At 46.7% G+C, this 24,159-nt stretch overlaps 1 protein-coding gene across 1 annotated transcript in view; it reads left to right on the top strand.

Moving 5' to 3' along the window:
- Positions 1 to 17,801: 17,801 nt before the first annotated feature.
- LOC144268574 (rap1 GTPase-activating protein 1-like) overlaps positions 17,802 to 24,159 on the top strand; it is a 50,909-nt gene continuing 44,551 nt past the window's right edge. Inside the window, exon 1 of the mRNA XM_077823552.1 lies at positions 17,802 to 17,825. Coding sequence (XP_077679678.1) covers positions 17,808 to 17,825 — 18 coding nt within the window. The 5' untranslated portion in view covers positions 17,802 to 17,807. The remainder of the gene's footprint in view (positions 17,826 to 24,159) is intronic.

The raw sequence follows: 24,159 nt of genomic DNA, 5'->3' as shown, positions 1-24,159 counted from the left end.
ATGCAACAATCTCCCTCCAAGCTCCCGCATCTCAGGCCAGAGGGGCATGTGCTTGGGAAGTTTGTAGGGAGTCCCTGGAGCCAGATCAAATTTAAATGGATGTGGAGACATAAATGGAATTTTTTTTTTACTTCTAATTCCCCCTCTGCCTGACCCCCTCACCTCCCAAAAGAAACTAACTCTTCTCATTCCCCTCCTGCCTAAAACTGACCCAAACTCACTCTCCGCTCTCACCATGAGCCCTTCCACCACTTTCCTGAAATCCCCTGTCCCGCCTCCCACTCTGCCCAATATCACTCCTACATCCTCCTGCCTGCTTGGAAACTGACAGGTCGCCTAAAGAGCACATGTTTGGAGGCAGTGTACTTAGGAGAGCAAGGGAGTCTCTACACAGGTAACCTAGGTTCGAGTCCTTGCTTCAAATCAGACTAGAGTTAGGACTAGAACTGGGGTCTCCCACATTCTAGGTGAGTGCCCTAACCATTAGGCTCTTCTGCGAAGGGGATTAAATTGCTCTCATTTTTCACAAAAAAGTACGAAAGGTCTCAGTTTTGTCCCAGTGCAGAATGGGGAAAAAATTAAATCTCAACATTTTCACAGGACAAGAAAACAGTTTCCCACCCAGCTCTACTGGCTCTGCCCTTGACTTATTGCGTGACCCTGAGTGGGTTGATTAACTTCTCTGTGCCAGTTTTCCCATCTGTAGAATGTGGATAATAATTGAGACCAACCTCAGTAAATTTTTTTGAGGTTTTTAGTTGAAAAGTGCCAAGTAAGCATATAATGCATTATAATCTATATAGCACCAAATGTGTGCTAGATTCTTTACAGACAGATATGAAGACAAGGGCCCTGCCCTAAAGAGTTTATAATCTAAACAGATGATACAAAGATCTAAAATGGGGGATAGGAGCAACGATTTTATTACAGAGATTATGATTAATGCAAGATATCAAATCATTTACAGGATATATGCAGTATGGGTCTCATTTTCAGACTTAGATGCCTAAAGTTAGGCACCTACATCTGTATTTAGGCACCTGATGGAGTCTCCCATTGAGTTCAATGAAGGAGCTACAGTCACTTATGTGGGTCCTGAGTTAAAACTGAAAACCAATTTCTGACCTGCAGCCCTGTCTGCAAGTATGACAGGTGATGAGAATTGTAGATGAATGTGAACTGCTTTTAGCTTTACACCTTGCACGACTCTCCTTGATTGCAGGAATCCTTGAGCCCTCAAAATCTTTCAGTCTGAGGTGGCAGAGCTGCTGCTCTCTGATTTTGTCACTCATGGCTAAGAGATCCCAGGTGTTGAGGTTAAGATTGCAAATTTTGAGGTTATCTTTGAGAGTGTCCTTTGGTCTGTCCCTAAAACAACTTCCAGTCTGCAATTCTTGGTAAAAGAACCTCCTTTGATATTCTACTGTCAGACCTACAGACCACATAATCGCGCCATCTCAGCTGTGCTCTCATTGTAAAAGCGTCAATGCCTATGATGTTGCAGCACTCATGGACCCTTGGTGTTTGGAACCAAATCTTGCCATTTATTTCCCATTATCCACAGTAGATATCATACATGGAATGGGTCCAAGCATGTGGTGTTGATAACTAGTCATGTATCACAGTTGTAGAGAAGTGTGGTGATGATGATGGTGCAGTAAACATCTGGTTTTGTTTGCAGTCTGACACCATATTCATTCCAGAGACTACAGGGAAGTTTTCCAAAGGCATCACTGGCTGTATCTATGCACTTCATAATGTTATTGTTAATCATGCCATCTAGTGAAATGAAATTTGTCAATGCCCTTGAGTGGTCCATTGTCACTGGACACAACTGGAGTAGTTGCAGTACTTCCCAATCGAGGCTGGACCATGGTGTCTTCTAAATACCAATAGGATGTACCTACATGCTGATTTAGGCACCTAAATAGGGCTTCAGCTGCCAAAATCAGTACTTAGGGGCCTAGAACTAGTATTTGGTTGCCAAAATACCGATGGAGGTGATTAACTTTAAGCACCCAAATCTGAAACTCATGTGTAGATTCAAATTCCAAATAAATTTACATTCCCAATAACATATTTTAAAAATTAGCTCCTGTTTAATTAACTTCCTTGTCCACACTACAATGGCTGGTGACATCCAAAGCAGCAAACAGGAAGTCCAGAGCCAAGCCAGGGTGGAGGAGAAAGTAATCTGCACCAGATGCAGGATTGGCACATACATTACTTCTTCCTTGGAGCTCACCTCTGAACTATCCAGCATCTCTGTGATGAGATGGAGAGGCCTACCCACAGGAGCAAGGCCCTTTTTGTGGCAGTCAGTCACCATTGCATTAGGCTCTTTAGCCACTGGATTCTTTCAGTACTCCGTTGATGATATCTTTGGTATCAACCAAACAGTGGCCTCTATGTGACTTGAAGAATTCTTACTGCTATGTAGAGCGGTATAACACAGTGTGTCAGCTACTGCATGGACAAGTCAACTCAGCTTGAAATGATGCAGGAATTGTATGCCATAGCACCATTTCTTTTGGTGCTTGGCAGCCTGTGTGGTCATTCAGAAACAGCAGCGCCCTCATTTCCCATACCAAGCCCCCGTTGGATTACCCATTTAAAATGGGTTGGCCATTTAAAAGGAGGGGCTGCAGTTTTCGGGCAGTCTTATTCCATCCTCCATGGTAGGACACTTTACCACGCCAGGCCAGTAGCACGTAGCCTGGAATCTTTGCATAGCAAAGCATGGCAGCGTATGGTCCCGGTGTTTGCTGGCATTCAAGCAACATCCATTCTTTATCTCTCTGTGTTAGCCTCAGGAGAGTGGTTTCATTCATGGTCATCTGGTTGAAATAGGGGAATTTTATTAAGGGGACATTCAGAGGTGGCCATTCCTACTGAGCTGTTTGCCTATGGCTGAAAAGAACTAGACTGTGGTTCAGAGTCACACCTTTGAAACCATTACCACATTTTATGAAGGTTAAAGAAGCCAAAAGACTGTGGCTTACCATGGCTGCCTGCAAGCCGAATTCTGTTGCCCAGCCCTGCATGTGTGATCTCTCACACCAAACCGGCAGGCCCTCAATATAAGAGGCAAAATGCGACCCTGTACAGAAAGCACATGTACTATGTAATGTTAACAGTTTTGGTTCACCATAAAAGAATTTACCCATTGTTCTCTAAAATGTCTCTTTTTAAATACTACTCTCCCTTTTTTTCCTCCCGCAGCTGCAAATGTTTCAACGCTCCCCCTATCATCTCCATCCCAGAGGCGAATGCAGATAAGAAGGCAAAAAAAATGCACTCACGATGAGAACTGTTCTCTGTGCTCATGCAGTCCTCCCGCACTGAAAGAGCTCAGCAAAATGCATGGAGGCAAGCAATGTCAGAGTCCAGGAAAGCACAAAATGAATGCAAGGACAGGAGGGACAAGCAAGAGGAGAGGTGGCAGGATGCAATGCTGAGACTACTGGAGGATCAAACTGATATGCTCTGGCATATGGTTGAGCTGCAGGAAAGGCAGCAGGAGCACAGACCACCGCTGAAGCCCCTGTGTAACCGCCCACCTTCCTCCCCAAGTTCCATAGCCTCCTCACCCAGATGCCCAAGAACGCGGACGGAGGAGGGGTGCTCCAGGCACCCAACCACTCCACCCCAGAGGACTGCCCAAGAAACAGAAGGCTGGCATTCAATAAGTTTTGAAGCGCAGTGTGGCCTTGTCCTTCCCTCCTCCCCCAACCTTTCCGGGCTACCTTGGCAGTTATCCCCCTATTCATGTGATGAATTAATAAAGAATGCATGAATTTGAAACAACAATGACTTTATTGCCTCTGCAAGTGGTGATCGAAGGGGGGAGGTTGGTTGGCTTACAGGGAAGTAGAGCGAACCAAGGGGGTGGGTTTTCATCAAGGAAAAATAAACAGAACTGTCACACCGTAGCCTGGCCAGTCATGAAACTTGTTTTCAAAGGTTCTCTGATGCACAGCGCGCCCTGCTGTGCTCTTCTAATCACCCTGGTGTCTGGTTGCGCATAATCAGCGGCCAAGTGATTTGCCTCAACCTCCCACCCCGCTGTAAACGTCTCCCCCTTCTCTCACAGATACTGTGGAGCACACAGCAAGCAGTAATAATAATGGGAATATTGGTTTTGCTGAGGTCTAACCGAGTCAGTAAACTGTGCTAGCGTGCTTTTAAACGTCCAAATGCACATTCTACCACCATTCTGCACTTGCTCAGCCTATAGTTGAACACCTCCTGACTACTGTCCAGGGTGCCTGTGTACGGCTTCATGAGCCAGGGCATTAAGGGGTAGGCTGGGTCCCCAAGGATAACTATAAGTATTTCAACATCCCCAAGGGTTATTTTCTGGTCTGGAAAGTAAGTCCCTTGCTGCAGCTGTTCAGATAGACCAGAGTTCCTGAAGTTGCAAGGGTCATATACCTTTCTCGGCCATCCCACATTGATGCTGGTGAAACGTCCCTTGTGATCCACCAGTGCTTGCAGCACCATTGAAAAGTACTCCTTTCGGTTTATGTACTGGCTGCCAGGGTGGTCTGGTCCCAAGATAGGGATATGCGTTCTGTCTATTGCCCCACCACAGTTAGGGAATCCCATTGCAACAAAGCCATCCACTATGACCTGTACATTTCCCAGTGTCACTACCCTTGATAGCAGCAGCTCAGTGATTGCATTGGCTACTTGGATGACAGCAGCCCCCACAGTAGATTTGCCCACTCCAAATTGATTCCCAACTGACCGGTAGCTGTCTGGCATTGCAAGCTTCCACAGGGCTATCGCCACTCGCTTCTCAACTGTGAGGGCTGCTCTCATCTTGGTATTCTTGCACTTCAGGGCAGGGGAAAGCAAGTCACAAAATTCCATGAAAGTGCCCTTACGGATGCGAAAGTTTTGCAGCCACTGGGAATCATCCCAGATCTGCAACACAAGGCAGTCCCACCAGTCTGTGCTTGTTTCCCGGGCCCAGAATCGGTGTTCCAGGGCATGAGCCTGCCCCATTGCCACCAGGATGTCCAAATTGCCAGGGCCCATACTTTGAGAGAAGTCTGTGTCTATGTCCTCATCACTCTTGTCACCACGCTGCCGTCGCCTCTTTGCCTGCCTTTGCAGGTTCTGGTTCTGAACATACTGCAGGATAATGCGCAAGGTGTTTACAATGCTTATAACTGCCGTGGTGATCTGAGCGGGCTCCATGCTTGCCGTGGTATGGCGTCTGCAGGAGAGCAGGAGAGCAGAGTTGCAGCGGAAGCGGTGGCTGACGACAGATGCCACTAGAATAGATATTTATAGAGAACAACGAGAGGACCCGCGAGGTGGATTCATGAGCGCAGGAGAGCAGAGTTGCAGCAGAAGTGGGAGCCCATGACAGCCGACATGGAGAAATTCGCTATCGAGACAAGAACAGGAGAGCAGAGTTACAGCGGAAGTGGTTGTTGGATGACCAGTTTTGCAGACCTACTGCCAGCAGCACCAGGACACAACAGCAGTGGTGTCAGTGAGCTGACCTGAGAGGGCTGCACGCTTGCCGTGGTATGGCAAGACAAGAGCAGGAGAGCAGAGTTGCAATGGAAGCAGTGGTCATATAGAGGACCTGCGAGGTGGCACCAGGAGAACAGAGTTGCAGCGGAAAAAAGGCGCGAAACAATTGTCTGCCATTGCTTTCACAGAGGGAGGGACGACTGATGACATGTACCCAAAACCACCCGCGACAATGTTTTTGCCCCATCAGGCATTGGGAGCTTAACCCAGAATTCCAATAGCTACCCACAGTGCAACGCTGTGAAAGTTGACGCACTCCGCCGACTTAATGCGCTTAGTGGGGACACATACAATTGACTGTATAAAATCACTTCTTTAAAAATCGACTTCTATAAATTTGACCTAATTCCATAGTATAGACATATCCTTAGGAAAGAAAAATCAAATGCACAAATACAAAATGGGGAATAACTGTCTACATGGTAATGCTGCTGACAAGGATCTGGGGATTATAGTGGATCATAATTTGAATATAAGTCAACAATGTGATGCAGCTGTGAAAAAAGCTAATATAATTGCAGAGTGTATTAACAAGAGTGTTGTATATAAGACTCTAAAGGTAATTGTCCTGCTCTACTCAGCATTGGTGAGGCCTCAGCCAGAGTACTATGTACAGTTCTGGTCTCCATGCTTTAGGAAAGATGTGGACAAATGGGAGAGAGCCCAGAGGAGAACAATAAAGATGATAAAAGGTTTAGAAAACCTGATCTATGAGGAAAGGTTAAATTAACTGGGGATGTTTAGTTTGGAGAAAAGAAGACGGAGGGGGGACCTGATAACAGGCTTCAAATATATTAAGGGCTGTTATAAAGAGGATGGTGATCAGTAGTTTGCCATGTCCACTGAAGGTAGGAGAAGAAATAATGGGCTTAATGTGCTGCAAGGGAGATTTAGGTTAAATATTATGAAAATTTTCTAACCATAAGGATAGTTAAGCTCTGGAACAGGCTTCCAGGGGAGGTTGTGAAATAATACCTGTCACTGGAAGTTTTTAAGAACAGTTGGGCAGACTGTCAGGGATGGTCTAGGTTTCCTTGGTCCTACCTCAGTGCAGGGGGCTGGACTTGAGGACCTCTTGTGGTCCCTTCCAGCCCTCCATTTCTGTGATTCTGGGCTTTGAGACTCAAGCTGGGATCTTTGCTTCTCACACATAATCAACACCAGGAATAAAAATTTTGCAGACTAACTGCTACCTTCATTAGATCCCTGATAGCCTACATCTGAGCTGCAGATGTTCTGTATCCTCTACTACAGTGAACGATATTCCACTCACCATAAACACAGAGTCAACCCATCCCAGCTGATCCCCCTTATTGATGTTCACTGCCCCATTAATGTTCTCCAAAATGGCCTTTTTGAGTCACATTTTCTCCTGCTTTTATCATAGCCCAAAAGGCAATTTGTATGGAAAGCTAAAATAAAATCACTTGAGTTGGGATGTAGTAAGTATAATACACGTCTTTCCACATCCTGCCTCCTCTTCAATCTGCCTACATGCGTCTCAGCCCCCTGCTGTTGCCTGCCTCCATTCTACCCCTCATCCCCTGATTTTCTTTCTCCTGATCCAGTAATTGTTGGAATGAGAGTGATGGGAATCTGTCTCAATCCCAGAGTGTGTGATTTGTGCCACTCTCACACCCAGTCTGTCATTTTCAGTGGAGGTAGTAGGGTGGGATGGTGTGTAAGTAGAGGTTTTGTTAACTGGCTGTATCCTAATCAAAGCCCATTCGGTGAGCTTGAGCTCCAAGGCTCAGATTCTCAGAGGTATTTAGGTGCCTAACTTCCATTGGAATCGATGGGGTTTAAGCACTTAAATACCTTTGAGGAACTGGGGCTTAGTGCCTTTCTAGACCAATTTGAGTTATTCATTTAGTCTTTGATCAGAGCACGGAGGCTCCTCAAGGAGCCCCCACCCCACTTACACAAATACTTAAGAGGAGGTATAGGGCTTCATCCTCTTCTGGCTCATGTTGTGGGACCAAGCCACATCTTTTCATTAGAGCTTAGCAATAAAGGAATATCTCAGTCTAGACACTGAGGGCAACTTCTGACCTATAGCATGGGGTGTGAGATGAGATCTTGGTAAATCCAGCTTACTTCAATGGGGAAATGGTCAGGAGGACTGGTTGGCTCATGGGAAGGGAATACAGAGCCTTTCCCCTCTACTGAAGTAGTTACAATACAGCCCTACCATGGGGGGGGAGGGGGGCTGCCTGTCTTAGATGGGGGAGTGAAATCAATGGGTACAGAGCTTTTCACCTATAGGGCACAAGTTTCACGCTACTATTAACTGTAAGTAGTTAGTCTCTGTTCCTTGGACACCACATGAAATGAGCTGGGTTTTCAGTTAATCTATGTACCAGATTCACTGCAATTGACACTAATCAGACTATGATTGAGTGGGACACAGAGACAAGCACCCCTTCCACCCCCACCGCCCGCCAAAAAAAAACAACCCTGAGTCATTTCTATAGGGCTGGGGTTATGGTGTTGGCAGGGGCCAGGGTGCCTGTGGGAAGGTACCACTGCCAGTGCTGTACCTGCCTTGTGAATATACCAGTTCCCGATAGGGTTGCTAGTTTTGGTTGGACATATTCCTGGTGGTTCTATCACACGACATAATCTTTAAATACAGATTAGTTCCTGGAGACTCCAGCACAACCCTGGAAGGTTTGCAAGACCAGTCCCCAAACTGACCCCTTTCCCTAGGATCCACGTTCCCGGTATAAGAGCACAGCAGGCGGGGCTCTTCCCCTGAAGGAGGATCTCTTTGGTGTGGAGTGTGACCGCTCTACTCCCTCTCTCCGCAGGTGGGGGCAGCGGAAGGGGAGGGCAAGACAGAGGGAGCAAGAGGAAGAAGACACTGCAACCTACTTGAATAATTGATAGCGCGAGGAGGGGGGAGCGTATGCGGGAGCAGCTGGACTCCCTGTGTCTCCATCCGCTCACCAGCCGGGGATGAGAGAGCTCAGCTCAGGTAGGGGGGCGCAGCTGCTCTTCATTCTCTCCCCTCCTGCAATGCCAATTAAATGTGTTTTGTGATCCGGGGGGGCAGAGGCAGCTGGGCAGGGGGCTGACACGGGTGCAGGGAACGGAGCCTGACTAAGGGAGTTTCAGTTACAAGGGGGAGGTGGCTCTGGGGTATTTGTAAAGAAAGTGTGCTGTAATGCAGTGCGCAGAGAGGCAGGGATGGTTGGCCAGAGGCAGAGAACGTGGAGAGGGATTGAGACAGAGACACTGGACAGGCGGAGAGGGAGTGGGGTTAAAGGGGTTTGTCTGAGGGACCTCACCTTTATCCTGCCAACCTCATGGCATCAAATCTTGAACCCAGATGGACTGTGGGAGGTGCCACCTGTGCACATCTGGAACTGGAACAGGGGACTGTGTGTGTTGGTGTGTGTGTGTCTGCGTTGGTGTGTACATGCTTGTGTGCAACTGTGTGTGCAGATGTGGCTTTGTGTGTTGCTGTGTGTGTGTGTGGCTGCACTTGTGAACCTGTTTGCTGATTTATTAAGGTTGTACAGTATTAATAAATCCAGAGGGAGACAGTTTCTGTGCTGACGAGTTTACAGTCTGAGGGGTTATGTTTGTGTGACTGCCTGTGCCTGTGTGTTCCTGTGCATGCATTCCCTTCTGTGAGCTAATGTCTCACGTCAGACGTGCTTACAGTGACTAAATTAATAGACTGATGGTGCCGAGATCAATTTGTGTTAAGCTAAATCCAAACCTTTCCAGCTCAAACCTATACATATTCAGAATGAATGACCTAACACACTGACCATACATCCTGAAACATACCCATTCACACAACTGGATGCATGTGCCCATACAGTCAGGTGGCATCATTTTATTCAGTGCATACCCACAGGCAATTTTTGTCTTGAGTGCAAGTTGAGGGCAGCGGTTGTTAAGAGTGGTTGTGGATTAGTAGTATACTGAGGGACAGCGAATGCCAGGGAGTTGTGACTACATGTTGAAGTGAGGCTTGTTTGAGGAGAGAGGCTGTTTGTAACTAGATCGTGTGCTGGGGACCTGTGGGTGCTGAGTTGCAGAGGGAGCTGTTTTTCAGTTGTATATTGGGGTGTGTACTTTGGTTCTGTAAAGTTGTGATGCAGTGAAATGAAAGCCAGGCCTAACCTACCTAGAGAACCAGTAATAAGAGAGCTCTAACCTACACTCCCCCTGAGGGACTTCTCAGAGTACAAGACCCTTCACCTGTCCAAATTTCATTTCCCATATGCTCCCTTTTTGTTCTAGTTTAGCTAATCTCCCCTTCCCACTCAGAAATTCCCATAATTGTGAGTACACCGTTCCTCTCATTCCCCAGCAACAGAGATGGAGGGACAGAGAGCACAGCCATGATCTATTCTTGATGGGTCCTAAAGCTTCCAGCCAGCCTATTCAGCTCTTCATTGTATGTGATGCCTCAGGTTCAGCTCTGAAGTGTTGGGAAGGCACACTAGCTAGCTTTCGTCACTTGTTTTGCCCTCTCTTCTCTGTATGTTTCCAGCATTATGAGATGGGAGTTGCTTGTGGGGGGATCTGTGCTTGATCTGGACAATGATGCACAGCCAGGTCACTTGCAATTCCATTGGCCTTTCATGACAAGAACATTTTGGAGGCAGTAGAACAGCATTCCCACACTCATGTCCCCAACAGGCATTATACCACCCCTCTCTTCTTTCTTTCTTTCTTTCTTTCTTTCTTTCTTTCTTTCTTTCTTTCTTTCTTTCTTTCTACCCCATCTATATCTCGTATTTTCTGTATAGTATATGCGGCTATACTCTCTCCTACCTTCTCATTTCCTCTGCTCCTTCCTACCCCTCTGTGACTTTCTTTTCTTTGCGGCTCCTCCTCCCATCTCCGTTTGTCTCCCTTTTTGTTCTCTTTTTCTCTGTCTCTCCTTTCACTCTTTGCCACTCTCTCTTTCTTTCTCTTTCTCCCCCAGTGATTAAAGTAGCTCAAGATGAGAGAGGGAGCTCACCATCTGTAGTGGCTGCTGTCACAGGTCTTGATGTTATGTGGTGACAGAGCATTACATCATTTTGTGGCATTGGGACTCACATAGCAAGGGGAAGAGATGGGGGCAGAGAGGAAATGTATCTGAAAGGGCTCCAAGTCCCCAAGCAGCAGGGCCACAGACAGGTTAACACAACTTTGTGTGTATGTCTGTGGGGTGGGGGGTAGTGCCAGGATGGAGAATCTATACTGATGTGAAAGCAAAGAAATGTGGATAGGCCTGGGGGATTCTGTTCCCCCAAAGGTTTGAAATGCCCCATGCAATAGCTTGCACACTCCAACGGCTAGACATTTCACAAGAGAGATTTTATGGCAAGTCTCTGCATTATGTATTATTTACTGCCTAGAGGGGGTAGAGCTAGAAGGGGTTGGTATAGCCTTTTCCTCCCTGTGTATGGAATGGGAGGCAGTACGGGATTGCTCCTGTGACCCTCTCTTCCTGTAGGGTATGGCAAGCTGGCTGGGGGGACAGACCCTACTTTAGAAGAGGAGAGGTAAATAGGGGACTCTTCTTCCCTTCTCAGGTTCAGCTGCTACTTTACCCACTGGCAGAAAATTCTGGGAACCCCTGAAACGCTTCAGCCAATCATCAGGTCCCCCTCTTGCTCCCACCTGAGATTCTCCTTCCTGGAGGTCCTCATCTCAACAGCCTGGCAGGAGAGGATGTGCGGAGAGAGCTGAGCTTTCCAAGCCATGGAGAAAGAACAGTACCCACGTCTCACATTAACTTCTGCTCTCTCCCTGCGTCCTGTTTCTCAGTCTCTCAATCTCTCTCTGCCACTTTCAATCTCTGCTGCTCACAGTGTGTCCTGCAGTGTCTCCCTGGGAGCTTCCTGCCCTCATGTGGCTCATGCTCGGCCCTAGCTGTGAGCAGCTCTTTCCTTTCTCTCATTTGAAGTGTGTCTCGGGAAAGAGAAGTAGGTGGGGGTTGGGACTTGGGGGGGCAAAGGAGGAAGCCTGTGCCCTCTAGAGATGGGGAGGTGAGTCTGTGCCCAGCTGCATGCCGAGACGGGAGGAGAGGAAGCTGGCAAGCAGGAGAGCCAGGAATCCACCTTTAGCAGAGAGAAGAGTAGAGAATGTTTTCTCGGAAGCGCAGTTTCACCTTCGGAGCCTATGGAGGGTATGTACCTGTACCAGCCCCTGGCTCCCTCTCACGGACCTTGTATTATGCAGCCTCTTCCTACCAGAACCCTGGCAAAGCTTTGGGAGTAGGTTAAAACTAGAGAGGGAAACCTCCAGGGAAATTCACATATGCATCTCTGCTCCATCACCCCAGCCTTATCTCCATCCTTCTGATATTGGGACAACTTCCTCTCCTTTCTCCAGCAGAGAGAGGGCTTTCCCAGGCCTGTGTGGATTGTGGGCTAGAGTGGGGGAGTGACTGATTGTTTTCTTCAGGATGAGCTCTCCTTCAAAGGCTGAGACTTCAATATCTTCCCTCCCCCCTCCCTCCCCTTAGAAGGAGACGCAGTTCTGATGTTTCTGGAGATGGTGATGGGTGTTTGAGGTTAGGTGCATTTTCCTCAGGACTTCTCCTTCCAGAGCAGAACAGTGTAACACCCGGTGTGCCTGAAGAGCATGGACCATAGATGTGGACCAAATGACGGACAGAGCTTGGAGTGAGTGTTTAGCCAGTTGGCCAGGTGACCCAATAGGCCTTCTCTGTCTGTTCCTGAGGCAAAAGGAGGCTGAGGCATTTAAAGGAAATCCTAGACAAAGAATGAGGTCACAGTGGTTCTCAACCTGTGGTTTGTAGGCCGCTTGAGGTCCAATCAGCACAGAACTGCAGCCCATATGACATCCTCAGGGCCATACAGGTAATATTGGATGCAGTCCACATAACACACTGTGGGCCACATATGTGGCCTTGTAGTGAGGTGGCTGCCCCACTCCAAGGTAAAAGGGATTAAGAACAGCTGAGGGAGGCTGGTGAGGTAGTTGGCCCCATGTGTGGCTGGCATAATCAGGCCACAGCTGGCCTGGATAAAGAGGACTGTGGACCAGGAGCTGTGAGGAGTCTCACTCTAGCCCTGGAGTGGTAAGGGCTAGCAGTCTGGGAGCAATGTTCTCTCTAATTTTTGACATGTGTGCAAAAAATTTCTTCTGTGCAAATTTTTGTGTGCGTGGTGTTTTGCTGTGTGTGTAGGGTTTAGGATCTGTGTGTGTGTGCACACATGCACAGCTTAGAGGGAACAGTGCCTGGGAGCAGGGTACCTGAAGCAGAGCAGTGCTGGGGAAAAGGGCAAAGGGAGCTGGGGAGCTCCAGCCTGGTAAACCCCCAGGCTGCAGGCCTTGGTGAAGGCCTACAAAGGTACTGGGGCTACAAAGGTGCAGCCTGGGAACAGGCAGAGGCAGCTGGTCCTAACTCCTTGCCAATGATGAGTGGCCATTACAGACTGCAGTTTGCCCCAGAGAAAGGGAGCTAGATGATGACTGGCAGTAGCCACTGAGGCAAGGTGGGCTTAGAGGGTTGGGGGTTCTCCTGGGAGGGGAGACCCAGAGTGTGGGGGTACTGCAGTGGGCAGAACCCCAGGGTAAGGGACACTGGGGTGTGGGAGGGATACAAGGCCTGAGACAGGCAAGACACCGGCCAACAGAGGGCGTTCTGGAGCTGCAGTTGAGCTAATTCCCAAGATGACCAGCAGGAGGGGCCACGCCGGTGAGTTGTCCCTTTGCTACAGGCCTACAGTGGTAAATAGGTTGAGAACCACTGAGCTAGAGTGTTAGCCTTATCACTGGCAGCTGCACACTCTCACTGTCCCTACCTTTATCTTGCTCTCTTTCCTTTGGAGTTCAGGAATCAATCTGTGATGCAGTGGTGGGGAATGCAAAGCTCCAGCTACTACATGCTCTGGTGCTGTGATTAGGACGTGATCACCAAACCCCCGAAGAGCATGATTGGCAGAGCTGGGCACTGGAGAGAGGCCCAGGACTGGAATAGCAAGGGCTGCTGCAGGTCAAGACAAATGATCCTCAGCAAACATTTTATTTGATTTCTTCAGAGCTGTTTTCTGGCTGTGAATTACTTACAGACAGATCCAAATTCTTATGAATTTGGTGATTCTTCTAAATGTTTCAAGGAACAGTTCCCATGAACATACTTCAGCTTAAGAGGGTCACTTGCCAGCTACTAGCCATGGCTATTACATTGAGTTATCTGTAATTTGCTATTCATGGCCATTTGATTAGTTCCTGAAGTCACACAGTGTTGTTTCTGCCCCGAGCTGGACTCCTGAGCCCACGAAGAGCCTTCAAGATAGCCACATGCACCCTTTAACCATGAGCCCCTATGAGAGTAATTTCATGAGGATTTGGACACTTTCCCTTCCAGAGAGCAACAAATCACTCCTATGAATGCCTGTAGAAGGGGAATTAAAGGGCTTGTGACATCTGTCAAAGTGGATGTGCAGGTTTTATTTTCAGAATGGAGAAGCACTGGCAGAGTATATATGGAGATGGATAGCTGAGAGGGCTGTAAAGGGTCTTCCACAGGATTTCAGGGCTGAATGTGGAGATTGAAGGACTGGAATAGTAGCACATGCTGCAGGTCAGGACTGCCTGGCTACTTTTCTATTTAAAATGTAAGCAGTAGATAGTGAAAATAATTCCAGGGGTGGGTTCCTGTTTTTCTGTTCTGAGAGCGCTCCTGCCAACAAAGCTAATGCCGCTCATTGGGGGTAGAAGTTTTTTTTATTCTCCTACAAACACATATGCAGAGAAATGGTCCTTCCTTGTGGGCCTGCAGTACTGCAAAGCCCCAAAGCTCAGAATTCATGAGTCAGTCTCCCAAAAATCATGAAATTTGTTTTAAAAGTTTAAGTCCCATTTTTGTCCTGTCTTCTGATTTATTTATTTATTTATTTCCCCCTGCCCACCTGCAATGTGTTTGTCTTGTTGCCAACCCTGGCAGATGCTTAGTAAGGTAGGTGATTTTGCTGAAGGAGCTCTTACTAGAGGATCCAGCCAAAACTGGGGTCTGATTGTGCTATGCATTTTCCATTTGCACAGTAAGGTACAGTCCCTGGCCCCAAGAGCTTACAACTGAGTGCAAAGCCTGGTGGTGAGTTTGTGATGTGATGAGTTTGTAACTGGGACTCAGCCAGACTCATCTCATAGAGGGGCCACTGAAGATCCATTAGATGGGAACAACTTTTAATCCTTGTTGAGCAAGGAAGGATTCAAACTGGTGATCGGCAGGTGGAAGGTTCTGAGTCTATACTGCATTACAAAGGACTGAGGCATTCATTCTTGCAAAAGCACTAATCTTGCATCTTTGAGAATGAGACTTCGTTCTGGAGAGATGAGTTTATTAAATGAAATTCTGATCTCTTTTGGAGTTTACACAGGCAGAGTCGTCTGCTCTCTGGACTCACAGTGTAAATCGCCCCCACTGTGCTGTCAGTCTCAGATCTCGCTGTTTGCCTGGCCCTGTTCTTAAAGGAGCATCTCCCATTAACCAAGTACAAAAAATAAAAAATAAAATGATTAGCACAACATTCAAATTAACTACAGTGGTTTGCATATATACATACCAGCAATTACTCCAGACTCTTTAGAGTAACTTTTATATTGTTTTACTCCCATTTGTGTCATTAGTAGGGTTTCAACCTTCAGATGCACAACACAGATCTCCTCTACTTCAGCTATAGGAGTAACTAATGGGGGAAGCATGCCGTTACCCTCTATGTGGAACAGCCCACAGTCAGACGCCAAATGCACATTGCCAGTGGGTTGCACCAGTACTCATGAGACAGCAGTAGAATGTGGGGCATCAGGATTCTTGGCCCTCAGAGCTGCTTGTGCCCTGGTGGTTACAGACAGCATAGAGAAATGTAACAACAAACACCACCCCTGTTTGGGTCATCTGTGCGGTATGAACCTGGGACCACTGGTGTTAAAGCATGAACCTTTTACAGAGCTCTTAGCTTGGAAATAGCAGAAGAGTCCTAAACCTCTGTGTGGTTTAGCTACTAGAGGGGGACACAGAGCCACACTGTGTTAGCATGAGTTATATAACTACTTACTTTTGCATGTCCTTTCTGCAACATTGTATGACAAAGTGGACACTGTTACATTAGAGACCTGGCTTCTATTCCCAGCTCTGACTATGTAGCCTCTGTTACCTGGGAAACAATAGTTCTCTCCCTCACCAACTTTGGCCTTTAATAAGTATTGTGAATGGCACAGAAATGCTAACAGCTGCTAGTAACAGTGTTGGGGCTAAACCTTATGGATGCTGTCAGCTGAGCTTGCAGTATAATACAGCTTCCCTTAGACAGCTAGACATCGTTAGGGTTGCTCTTTGATTTTTCTTCCCCCAGATTGCATGATGACTGCAGCTCTTCATATCAGCACAAGATGGCCTGTAGCAGGGGCCAAAATCGTGATAAATTTGTGACAGTTGTCAACTTTACAAGGCAGCAGACCCTCCTCTGCTCTGCTATGCTCACCCCCTTAGCAGTGATCGTTCTGACCCCTGCTTTTCTTCTTTGCTTGCCCTGGCTCGGGCATATTCCCATCCCTGGGTCTGGCAGCAAGGCTGTAGCAAGTGGGTCTGTCTTTAGGTTCTGGTATCAGTGACTCCAAGGGCTTTTAGCTCTTCAGATACTGATCAGTCTCAAGGTGGCTGATTCCTGGGAACCTGACAGTTTTTAATAGATCAGAGGCTAGTCCTGATCCCAGAGTGGGTCCTGTCCCCACTGTTGGAAACCCTTCCCACTTCCCAGCATTTGTTCCATCTAGGACCTACCCATCTTGTCACTGCAACCCAGCCATTGGATCAGGAGCCCAGAGCAGGGAAGTGGTTTGGCCGACCATGTATAAGCACAGGAAAGGGAATTGTGGGGAGCTGGTGCAGGTGGGCAGAGAGAGGGATCCAGTGGCAGGGAGTGGGGGAGAGGCACATCTGAGAGGGGTGCAGGGGATAAGTGAACCAGGAGTCTCTTGCTGGGTGGGGAAGGAGGGATCAGCGACTGTGAGAAGGGAGGCCCGGGCACTTTTTGAGAGAGACTGTTATGAGTATTGGCATCCTGGATGCTATAAGGCAGTGGTTCCCAAACTTTAACAGCCCGTGAACCCCTTTCACTAAATTGTGAAATCTCATAAACCCCTTCCTAAAAATAAATATTTCCAGGGATTTAAGTTTAAATTTCCTCCACACTCGGCACTCCGCAATCTGTGGGGCTCCTGCTGCTGGACCCCGTTGACCACCCTAGTCAACTGAGCTCCACTGAGCTCGGGCTGCAGGTCCTGCTGAGTGCTGGGGCTCGGGCTGCCAGCCTGGGCTGCCAGCCTCAACTGCCCAGCCCCGCTCTCCCTGGGGCTCAGGCTGCCAGCCCTACACAGAGCACTGGGGTTCGGGCGGCCGGCTCCCCCGCTGACAAAGATAGGTCTTGGGCTGCCAGCCCCAACTGCCCGGCTCCGCTCTCCCTGGGGCTCGGGCTGTCTGCCCTGCAACCGGGTCCCACCTGCTGCTTCCAATGCCCAGGGTCCTCTGGCTGCCATTAGTGAAATTTTTCTGGTGAACTCCCTGTAACGTTCTGCGAACCCCCAGGGGTTCACAAACCCCAGTTTGGGAACCACTGCTATAATGGTTAATGGTGATTGTCTCCCTTCAGGAGATCTGATGAAGTGGGGCGCTGCATTAGTGACATTCTAGACTCTCCTGTCCAGGACCCCCAGACTGCACTTACCCCTGCTGTTCACAACAAGGTAAGGAGCTGCATCCTCCCTGTCCAGAGTGGAAATATGCCTAGAGCATCTGAGAACAGGGGAGAGAAGCAGGCAATGTGCATTACAAACAGGGGGGTGGGGGGGGTGTATTGTCGGCACAGATATGTATTTCTCAGTGAGTGCCCTAGAAACTGGTCCATCTAGTTTAACTTCCCGTCTCTTGACATAACAGAGCAGGCCATTATCTTGGCCACTCAGATGCAACTATTGGTCCATCTAGTCCAGAATCCTGGCTAATCCAATACCAGATCAGGCTGTTATTCTGCCTTTAACAGTGCAAGGTGAAAACAATGCACCTGGCCAGTTGTTCAGTACTGTGCCATCCATGTAGGGAGAGGGATTCCTTTCCTGACTTCAGCAGATGAATAATTTCTGCCCTGAAGCATGAGGACCCTTGTGATTTTTGTCATAGCTGGTGTTACTGCAGATGACATTCTCTCTCATAGAAATGTCAGATCTCTTTCTATGTCATCCTTTTCTCTTCACAGACTGTGGATTTGTTTGAAATGATTGAAAAAATGCAGGTGAGGAGCAGTATTTGGGATCCTTAATTTCTGGTAACTGATCATTGTTAGCTCCTATTCCTGTCCTGTCCCTGCACCTTCACAGCAGCTTCACTTGTGCCCTTCAGTCCTGACTGGTCTGCTCTCCCAGTCTTGACTCTCTTGGCTCTACCCAGCCCCTTCCAACTCTCTGGTAGTGTAGCTTCACTGTCACTCCCTCAGGTTCAGGGGCCCAAACAATGTGGGGGTGCACCCACAATTAGTTTAAATACAAATATATGTCCCTTAGAGAACACTAACGGTGCAGAGTTCAGCACTCAAATGTCAGAAAATGCCAAAGCTAATGTGAAACCTTAACTCTGCCCTTTATATATTTTTAAGGGTGATCACTGTACTTCACTGAGAGAGTCTATCAGGGTGGCTATGTTAGAAGGATGTCCCTTGAGAAACTCCTTTACTTGATCAAAGAATCATAGAATATCAGGGTTGGAAGGGACCTCAGGAGGTCATCCAGTCCAACCCCCTGCTCAAAGCAGGACCAATCCCCAACTAAATCAAATTGATGGTAGTGAATACTAATGGCTACTGCTTAGCTGGTGCAGCATTAGCAGGGAGAACAGGCGTTGCACTTCCAGTACACTCCCTGCAAGTAGGGGAGGGAAAGGGACTGGGTGGCTCCACCCCCACATATGTTATCATTTATTATTAATTTGTGTTACCATGGTGCCTAGGAGCCCCATTTGTAAACCATGACCCCAATGTGCTGGGTGCTGTACAAACACAGAACAAAAAGACAGACCCTGCCTGAAAGCGCTTACAATCTAATTGCCTAGGCAGTAGAGCTGGCTAGGCCATAAGGGAGAAGATGCTGTACACTGAAACACAGTATAATAAATAACTCCCTGCTGCAATAGAAGAGAGGAATTCAGAGAAGAATTGTGCTTCTCTTCCCAGTGCTTCTCCTGCATCTGTGTGCCACCCCATACTCAGGACTGTAACTAAAGGTACATGCTAGCCCTCAGTGAGTGAGAAGTTGTGTGCAGTATTTATATGTATACACCTCTGAGCTGTAAGGGGCAGGTTCTGCCACCTTCATGCATGACAAGTAGCACCTTACTCTGTGAACAGTGTTACTGGGATTATTTGCAGAGTAAGGAATGACTCAGTGTGAGTAAAGGTGGCAAAATCTGACCTTCAGCTATCAGCCCTTTTCTAAATGGAAAAGTACAAGTTAAATTGGAAATTAATTGTCCCATAAACTGACATAATATTTATGGTGTTTCCAGGTGCAAAGTATTGAGCTATATTCAGTAATAATAGTGCATTATGCAGCACTTTGATAGTAGCCTGGATCCAGAAAGGGACATAAGCATTGTAACTCTAAGGACTTGTCTACACTTGCAGCAGTGCAGCTGCGCCACTATATCACTTCGTGAAGACGCTACCTATGCCGACGGGAGATGCTTTCCCATCGGCGTAGGTACTCCACCTCCCTGAGAGGCAGTAGCTATGTCGACGGGGGAAGCCCTCCCATCAACATAGCGCTGTCTATACTGGAAGTTCAGTTGGTATAACTATGTCGCTCTTAGGTGTGGAAAATCCACTTCCCTGAGCGACGTCGTTATACTGACATAAGTTTGTAGTGTAGACCAGGGCTAAGCATTGTAATGCCTAACTTTTAGGCATTTAGAAAATCATAGGAACAACATTGTGATTCACAAAGCCTGAGTTAGGCTATGTCCACACAGCGCACCTTATAACAGTGCAGTTGTGCTGCTGCAGCCACGCCTTTGTAAGCTGCACTGTGTGGCCACTCTTTAAATAAAACCACCCGCAATGAGAGGCGGTAGCTTTGTTGATGGGAGTGCGGCTCCCGCCACCGAAGTGCTGTCCACACCGGCACTTTTCATTGCTAAAACCTTTGTTGTTCAACGGGGTGTTTTTTCACAACCCTGAGCGACAAAAGTTTTAGCAACAAAAGTGCCAGTGTAGACATAGCCTATGGCTATGTGTACACTACAACTTATGTCGGCATAATTTATGACAAGCTGCGAATAAGCTGCGCCCCTGAGCGACATAAGTTGCACCGACATAAATGCTGGTGTGGACAGCACTATGTTGGCAGGAGAGTTTCTTTTGCTGACATAGCTATCACCTTTCATGGAGGTGAGAGTTCCCATCGGCATATGCCCGTCAGCATTGAGCGTCTTCACCAGAGGTACTGCAGCAGTGCTATATATGTAGACGAGCCCTTAGGGACCTGTACAATACGTGGAAAGAGAGAGGAACCTCGGAATGTGATTCACAAATGCCAGCGCACTAGATGGGGAATTGCCTAAGCTAGCCAATGGGAGATGCCAAAGAGAAGGGTGTGTCCTAAGTCCCACCCCTCTCAAGTGCCTCCTGACAAGCTGGATTTAGGAGCCTAGCTCCATTAGCAGTCCACAACTGGGCCTGCCTTCTGCCACACAAAGTGGCTGGAGGTGGAGGTGACTGCTCCCCACCTTACACTTTTTATCGTAGTGGTTAGAGCATTTGCCGGGGATATGAGAGGACAGGTTTAATTCCTCCTTCAGCCAGAGGTGGGAGAAAAGATTTGAAAATGGCACAGTACACTTTGCAGAAGATTTTCTCATAGCTATGGAAGGACATGCTGTACGTGAGTGAAGGTCTTATGCAACTCTGTGTTGGAAGGACATGCAGAGCTCTTTGCCTAGCTCAAGTGCACATTATAAAGTATGGGTTCCCCTCCAGCCTGGCTCCTAAACTCTGTAGGAGGAGAGCACCCTAGCACACTAATGGCTGCCTAGAGTGCAGCCCTTCTTATGAAGGGGATTTCATCCACTGTTCTTAGACTTATGTGCCAAAGATTGTGCATAACCACACAGAAAGCTGGTGAGAATTTGCTGGCATATATAGGCCACCTGATTTTTGCAGCTAAATTAGCTTCTTTGTTGCATGTAATGAAGACTACTGTGCATGTGTGTAGCTAAATTAGCATTGTAGTTAACTGCCTCATCCCCAGAACTGCACTAAGGAAAGATATGCTGCTGGATAGAGCTGGTCAAAATTTTTGAATACACAGCTTTTTTAATAGAAAAATTACCTTTTTAAAATTAAAATATGTAGCAAAATTTTCATTTTTTGTGAAAGTTTTCACTATATCTCGTGATTTTTAAAAAATATTTTTCATTTACTATTTTTCCATTTTTGTTTTTTCCCATTCTTTTCTCTTTTCCTTTTTCCCCAGTTAGTTTTTGAAAATTGAAGCTTGGATTTTCAAAAGCACCCAAGAGATTTAGGGAGCACAAGTGAGGGACATAGGCACTGTTGAAAATCCCACAGTGAATTTTTTAAAAAAAATTAACAGAGAAAGAAAGCAAAACAACAGAAGATAAACTTTAAAAAAAAATGGAAAATGGGTTCATTTGAAACCCTTCAAAACAAAACTAATTTCAGCATTTTTTTTTTTTCACTTTTAAAAGATATTTGAAGCAGCTCTACTGGCAGTTGAAAAGGAAATTTATAGCTGTGACTTATTACAATGTACACAGTAGAGAGAAGGAAACTGTCAATAAAAGGTGTAAAGACCAAAGTTTTTCTAGATGTAATTGAAATCAATGGAGCCAAATCTGTTTCCATCAGCAGGCACCTTGGGCCCAAGTTTATAAAGATAAATTGGACTGTTATGACAATTAAATTAGTGCAATTAAAGAGGAATTCAAAATATTATAAATTGTACCTGAGACTGTACCAAAATAGTGTAGTATATGATATTATATGAAAAATAGCATGTGAATATGTAACTAAAGCTTGTAATGTAATATGTGTGCACTGGGGTAAGGTGCATGTCCAACCTCAACTTTGGCATTTCCTGATCGTTGAGTACTTTTATAGTCTTAATGTCATCTCAGTGTAACTCTGGATGGAAATTAATTTGGCCACACCTTATTAGATGTGCTCAGTTTATAGGTAAAATGATGTTGTTTATAACTGAAAATTCCCTCTGGGATCTGAGAATGAAGCTAGGCTTTTTTCCATTTCAAACATCATCACTAGCAGTAAAGATTCTGCCAGAATACCCTGCCATGAGTGATACCTGTGTCACTCCACTGTCTTCAATGAGTTTGCACAGGTGGAACTTGGTAGCCAATTCCATGGCTAATGCACAGATAGGATAAACTTCAGCTCATGGTCTCTGAGCTGTGCTGGCTCTGCAAGGCTAACAGGAGTAAAAAGCAAGTAAATCTGATTTCAGTCACCAAAATGAGATGAGCCTTCTTTTCAAGAGCCTGCATAACCCTGTCCTCCCTTCTCATCTACCTTTATCTTTGATGGTGCCACCTTCCCCCCATCTGCAATGATGTCAACATCAGCATCTCATTTGTCTGCTTCTCCCACAACCATCTCCATGTCTTCTTCCACACTGCTCCTTGTACATGAGCACCCTCCAGGAGCTCATCCTCAAAGCCACTCTCTTCTCCATGGTCAAGTCCTTCTGTGATGTCTAAAAGAAATCAGTCAGCTAATGATGGCTAGAGAAGGAAAATCGGGCCTATCCCAGAAACATCTACATTATCAAGTTGTGCTGTTCATCATCTTTGGCACTTTGGTGCACCCTTTCTTTTTTTCTGTTTGTCTTTTTAGGTTGTGGGAGTTTGGGGGCAGGGTCTGTGTTTTTCTATATGTTTGTACAGCACCAGAACTTTGGGGGTGCTACAAGAAACTATTTATGTATGTCTCAATTGAACATGAGCTGGAGAAATATCATTCATTATCATGGCTGTTACTGATGCCTCTCTGGTGCTACTATGTGGCCAGTCCATGCTACAGCAGACTTTCTTTTTTCTCCTCTGACTTCCAGTGTTATATTTTGTCTCACTCCTGAGAACTGTGTGAGCTTGATTTTATCTGCTACATCTTTCTTTATACAGCCAAAGAGGGGAAAACAGGGATAGCTGGAGATCCACTCTGAGGGATTACTTTACTGTTTATGAGCCTGATTTAAATGTGAAGTTCACCTCCATGTTGGGATTGTCTACTTCTGGCTCCTTGTGTGTGTGATATTCAACTAACCGTTGTCTGTTATCTGTAGCACATGGATTAATTCCATGACCTGGAAGGGAGCAAGGTGGGACTGTCCATTTCATAAGGAAAAGACAGTTCTTGTCCCAGTGAGGGAGGGAGGTTCTCTGGCCTGTGATGTGCAGGAGGTCAGAATAGATGATCACAATGGTCCCTTCTGGCCTTAAAGTCTCTGAGTCTCAATCCCCAAAGCAAATTTTGGCTGCTTCTCTCAACTGAGAATCAGGGTTCTAAACTCTGAGGCAGTCTCTGCATCAAAGGGATGCCAGCCTGGCAAAGTTTTGTGGGGAAGGAGGAAGTAAGAAAGGAACGAAAGTTTTGAATTCCATTCTTTGGCTTTCTTTTCCCCCTTTCCCATTTGTTTGGAGTGGGCGGAAAGGCAGGTGGAGGGATTGGAGAGTTAGAAGTGAGAGAAGCTGGCTGGGAGTACATGTCTCTGCTCTTTGACCAGAAGTTCTAAATTCTGTGGGATGGAAGTTGGGATCATGTTAGTTTAAACCCCAAATTTCTGGCCTTTTGGCAAGCAAGTGTCAACTTTTTCTCTCCCATATCACCCTTCTCTCCACCTACAGTCTTCCCTGTGATCCTCCTGTAACTGTGCCTCAGTCACAGCTGAGGATGCCAGATTCAGGACAAACTGCTGAGAAATAAGGTGTCCACCCCAAACTGATGGTTATTCTTCCATAACATATACCAAGCCAGTAACAAAAGTAAACTTCCATTTCACCAAACTGTTTAACAAGAAGTGAGAAAGATCCCAAGAGATCAGCCACACAGCTAGGTCAATATCCAACTCAGATCTTACCCAATAATCAGGCGATTGCCATTCCTTTAGTATCTAATATCTAAAGGTTTATTTATAAAAGAAAGAGGAGAGAGTTAAAATGGTCAAAAGAATCAAATACATACAAGAACTTTGGAATGAGTGTATCAGGCCTGAAGCAGTGATGGAATAAACTGCTGTCTTGTACAGTCTCCAGTAACTTCCAAAAGATGGGAAGGTCCTCAGTCCATTGGTTGGAATGCTCCTGTTAGGGTAAATCCATAGTCCAGAGATCAGAGCAGGAAAGAGGCAAAATGGAGTTTCTTCCAGGGCCTTTTATACTTTCTCCCATGGGGAGGGAAAAGCTCTCAGTCTTAGTTTGTGGAAAAGTACAGGTACAAGATGGAGTCCAGGGTCATGTAAGCAAGTCACATGCCCTTGCATGCTTCGATAGCAGGATCCATTACCCATATTCTGGCTAAAACATACTCAGGAAGGGCCATGGGG

The sequence above is a fragment of the Eretmochelys imbricata genome, chromosome 1 (genome assembly GCF_965152235.1).
Source record: "Eretmochelys imbricata isolate rEreImb1 chromosome 1, rEreImb1.hap1, whole genome shotgun sequence".
Classification (NCBI taxonomy): Eukaryota; Metazoa; Chordata; order Testudines; family Cheloniidae; genus Eretmochelys; species Eretmochelys imbricata.
Note: the sequence above shows the minus strand (reverse complement) of the source record. Positions and strands in the feature narration are given on the sequence as shown.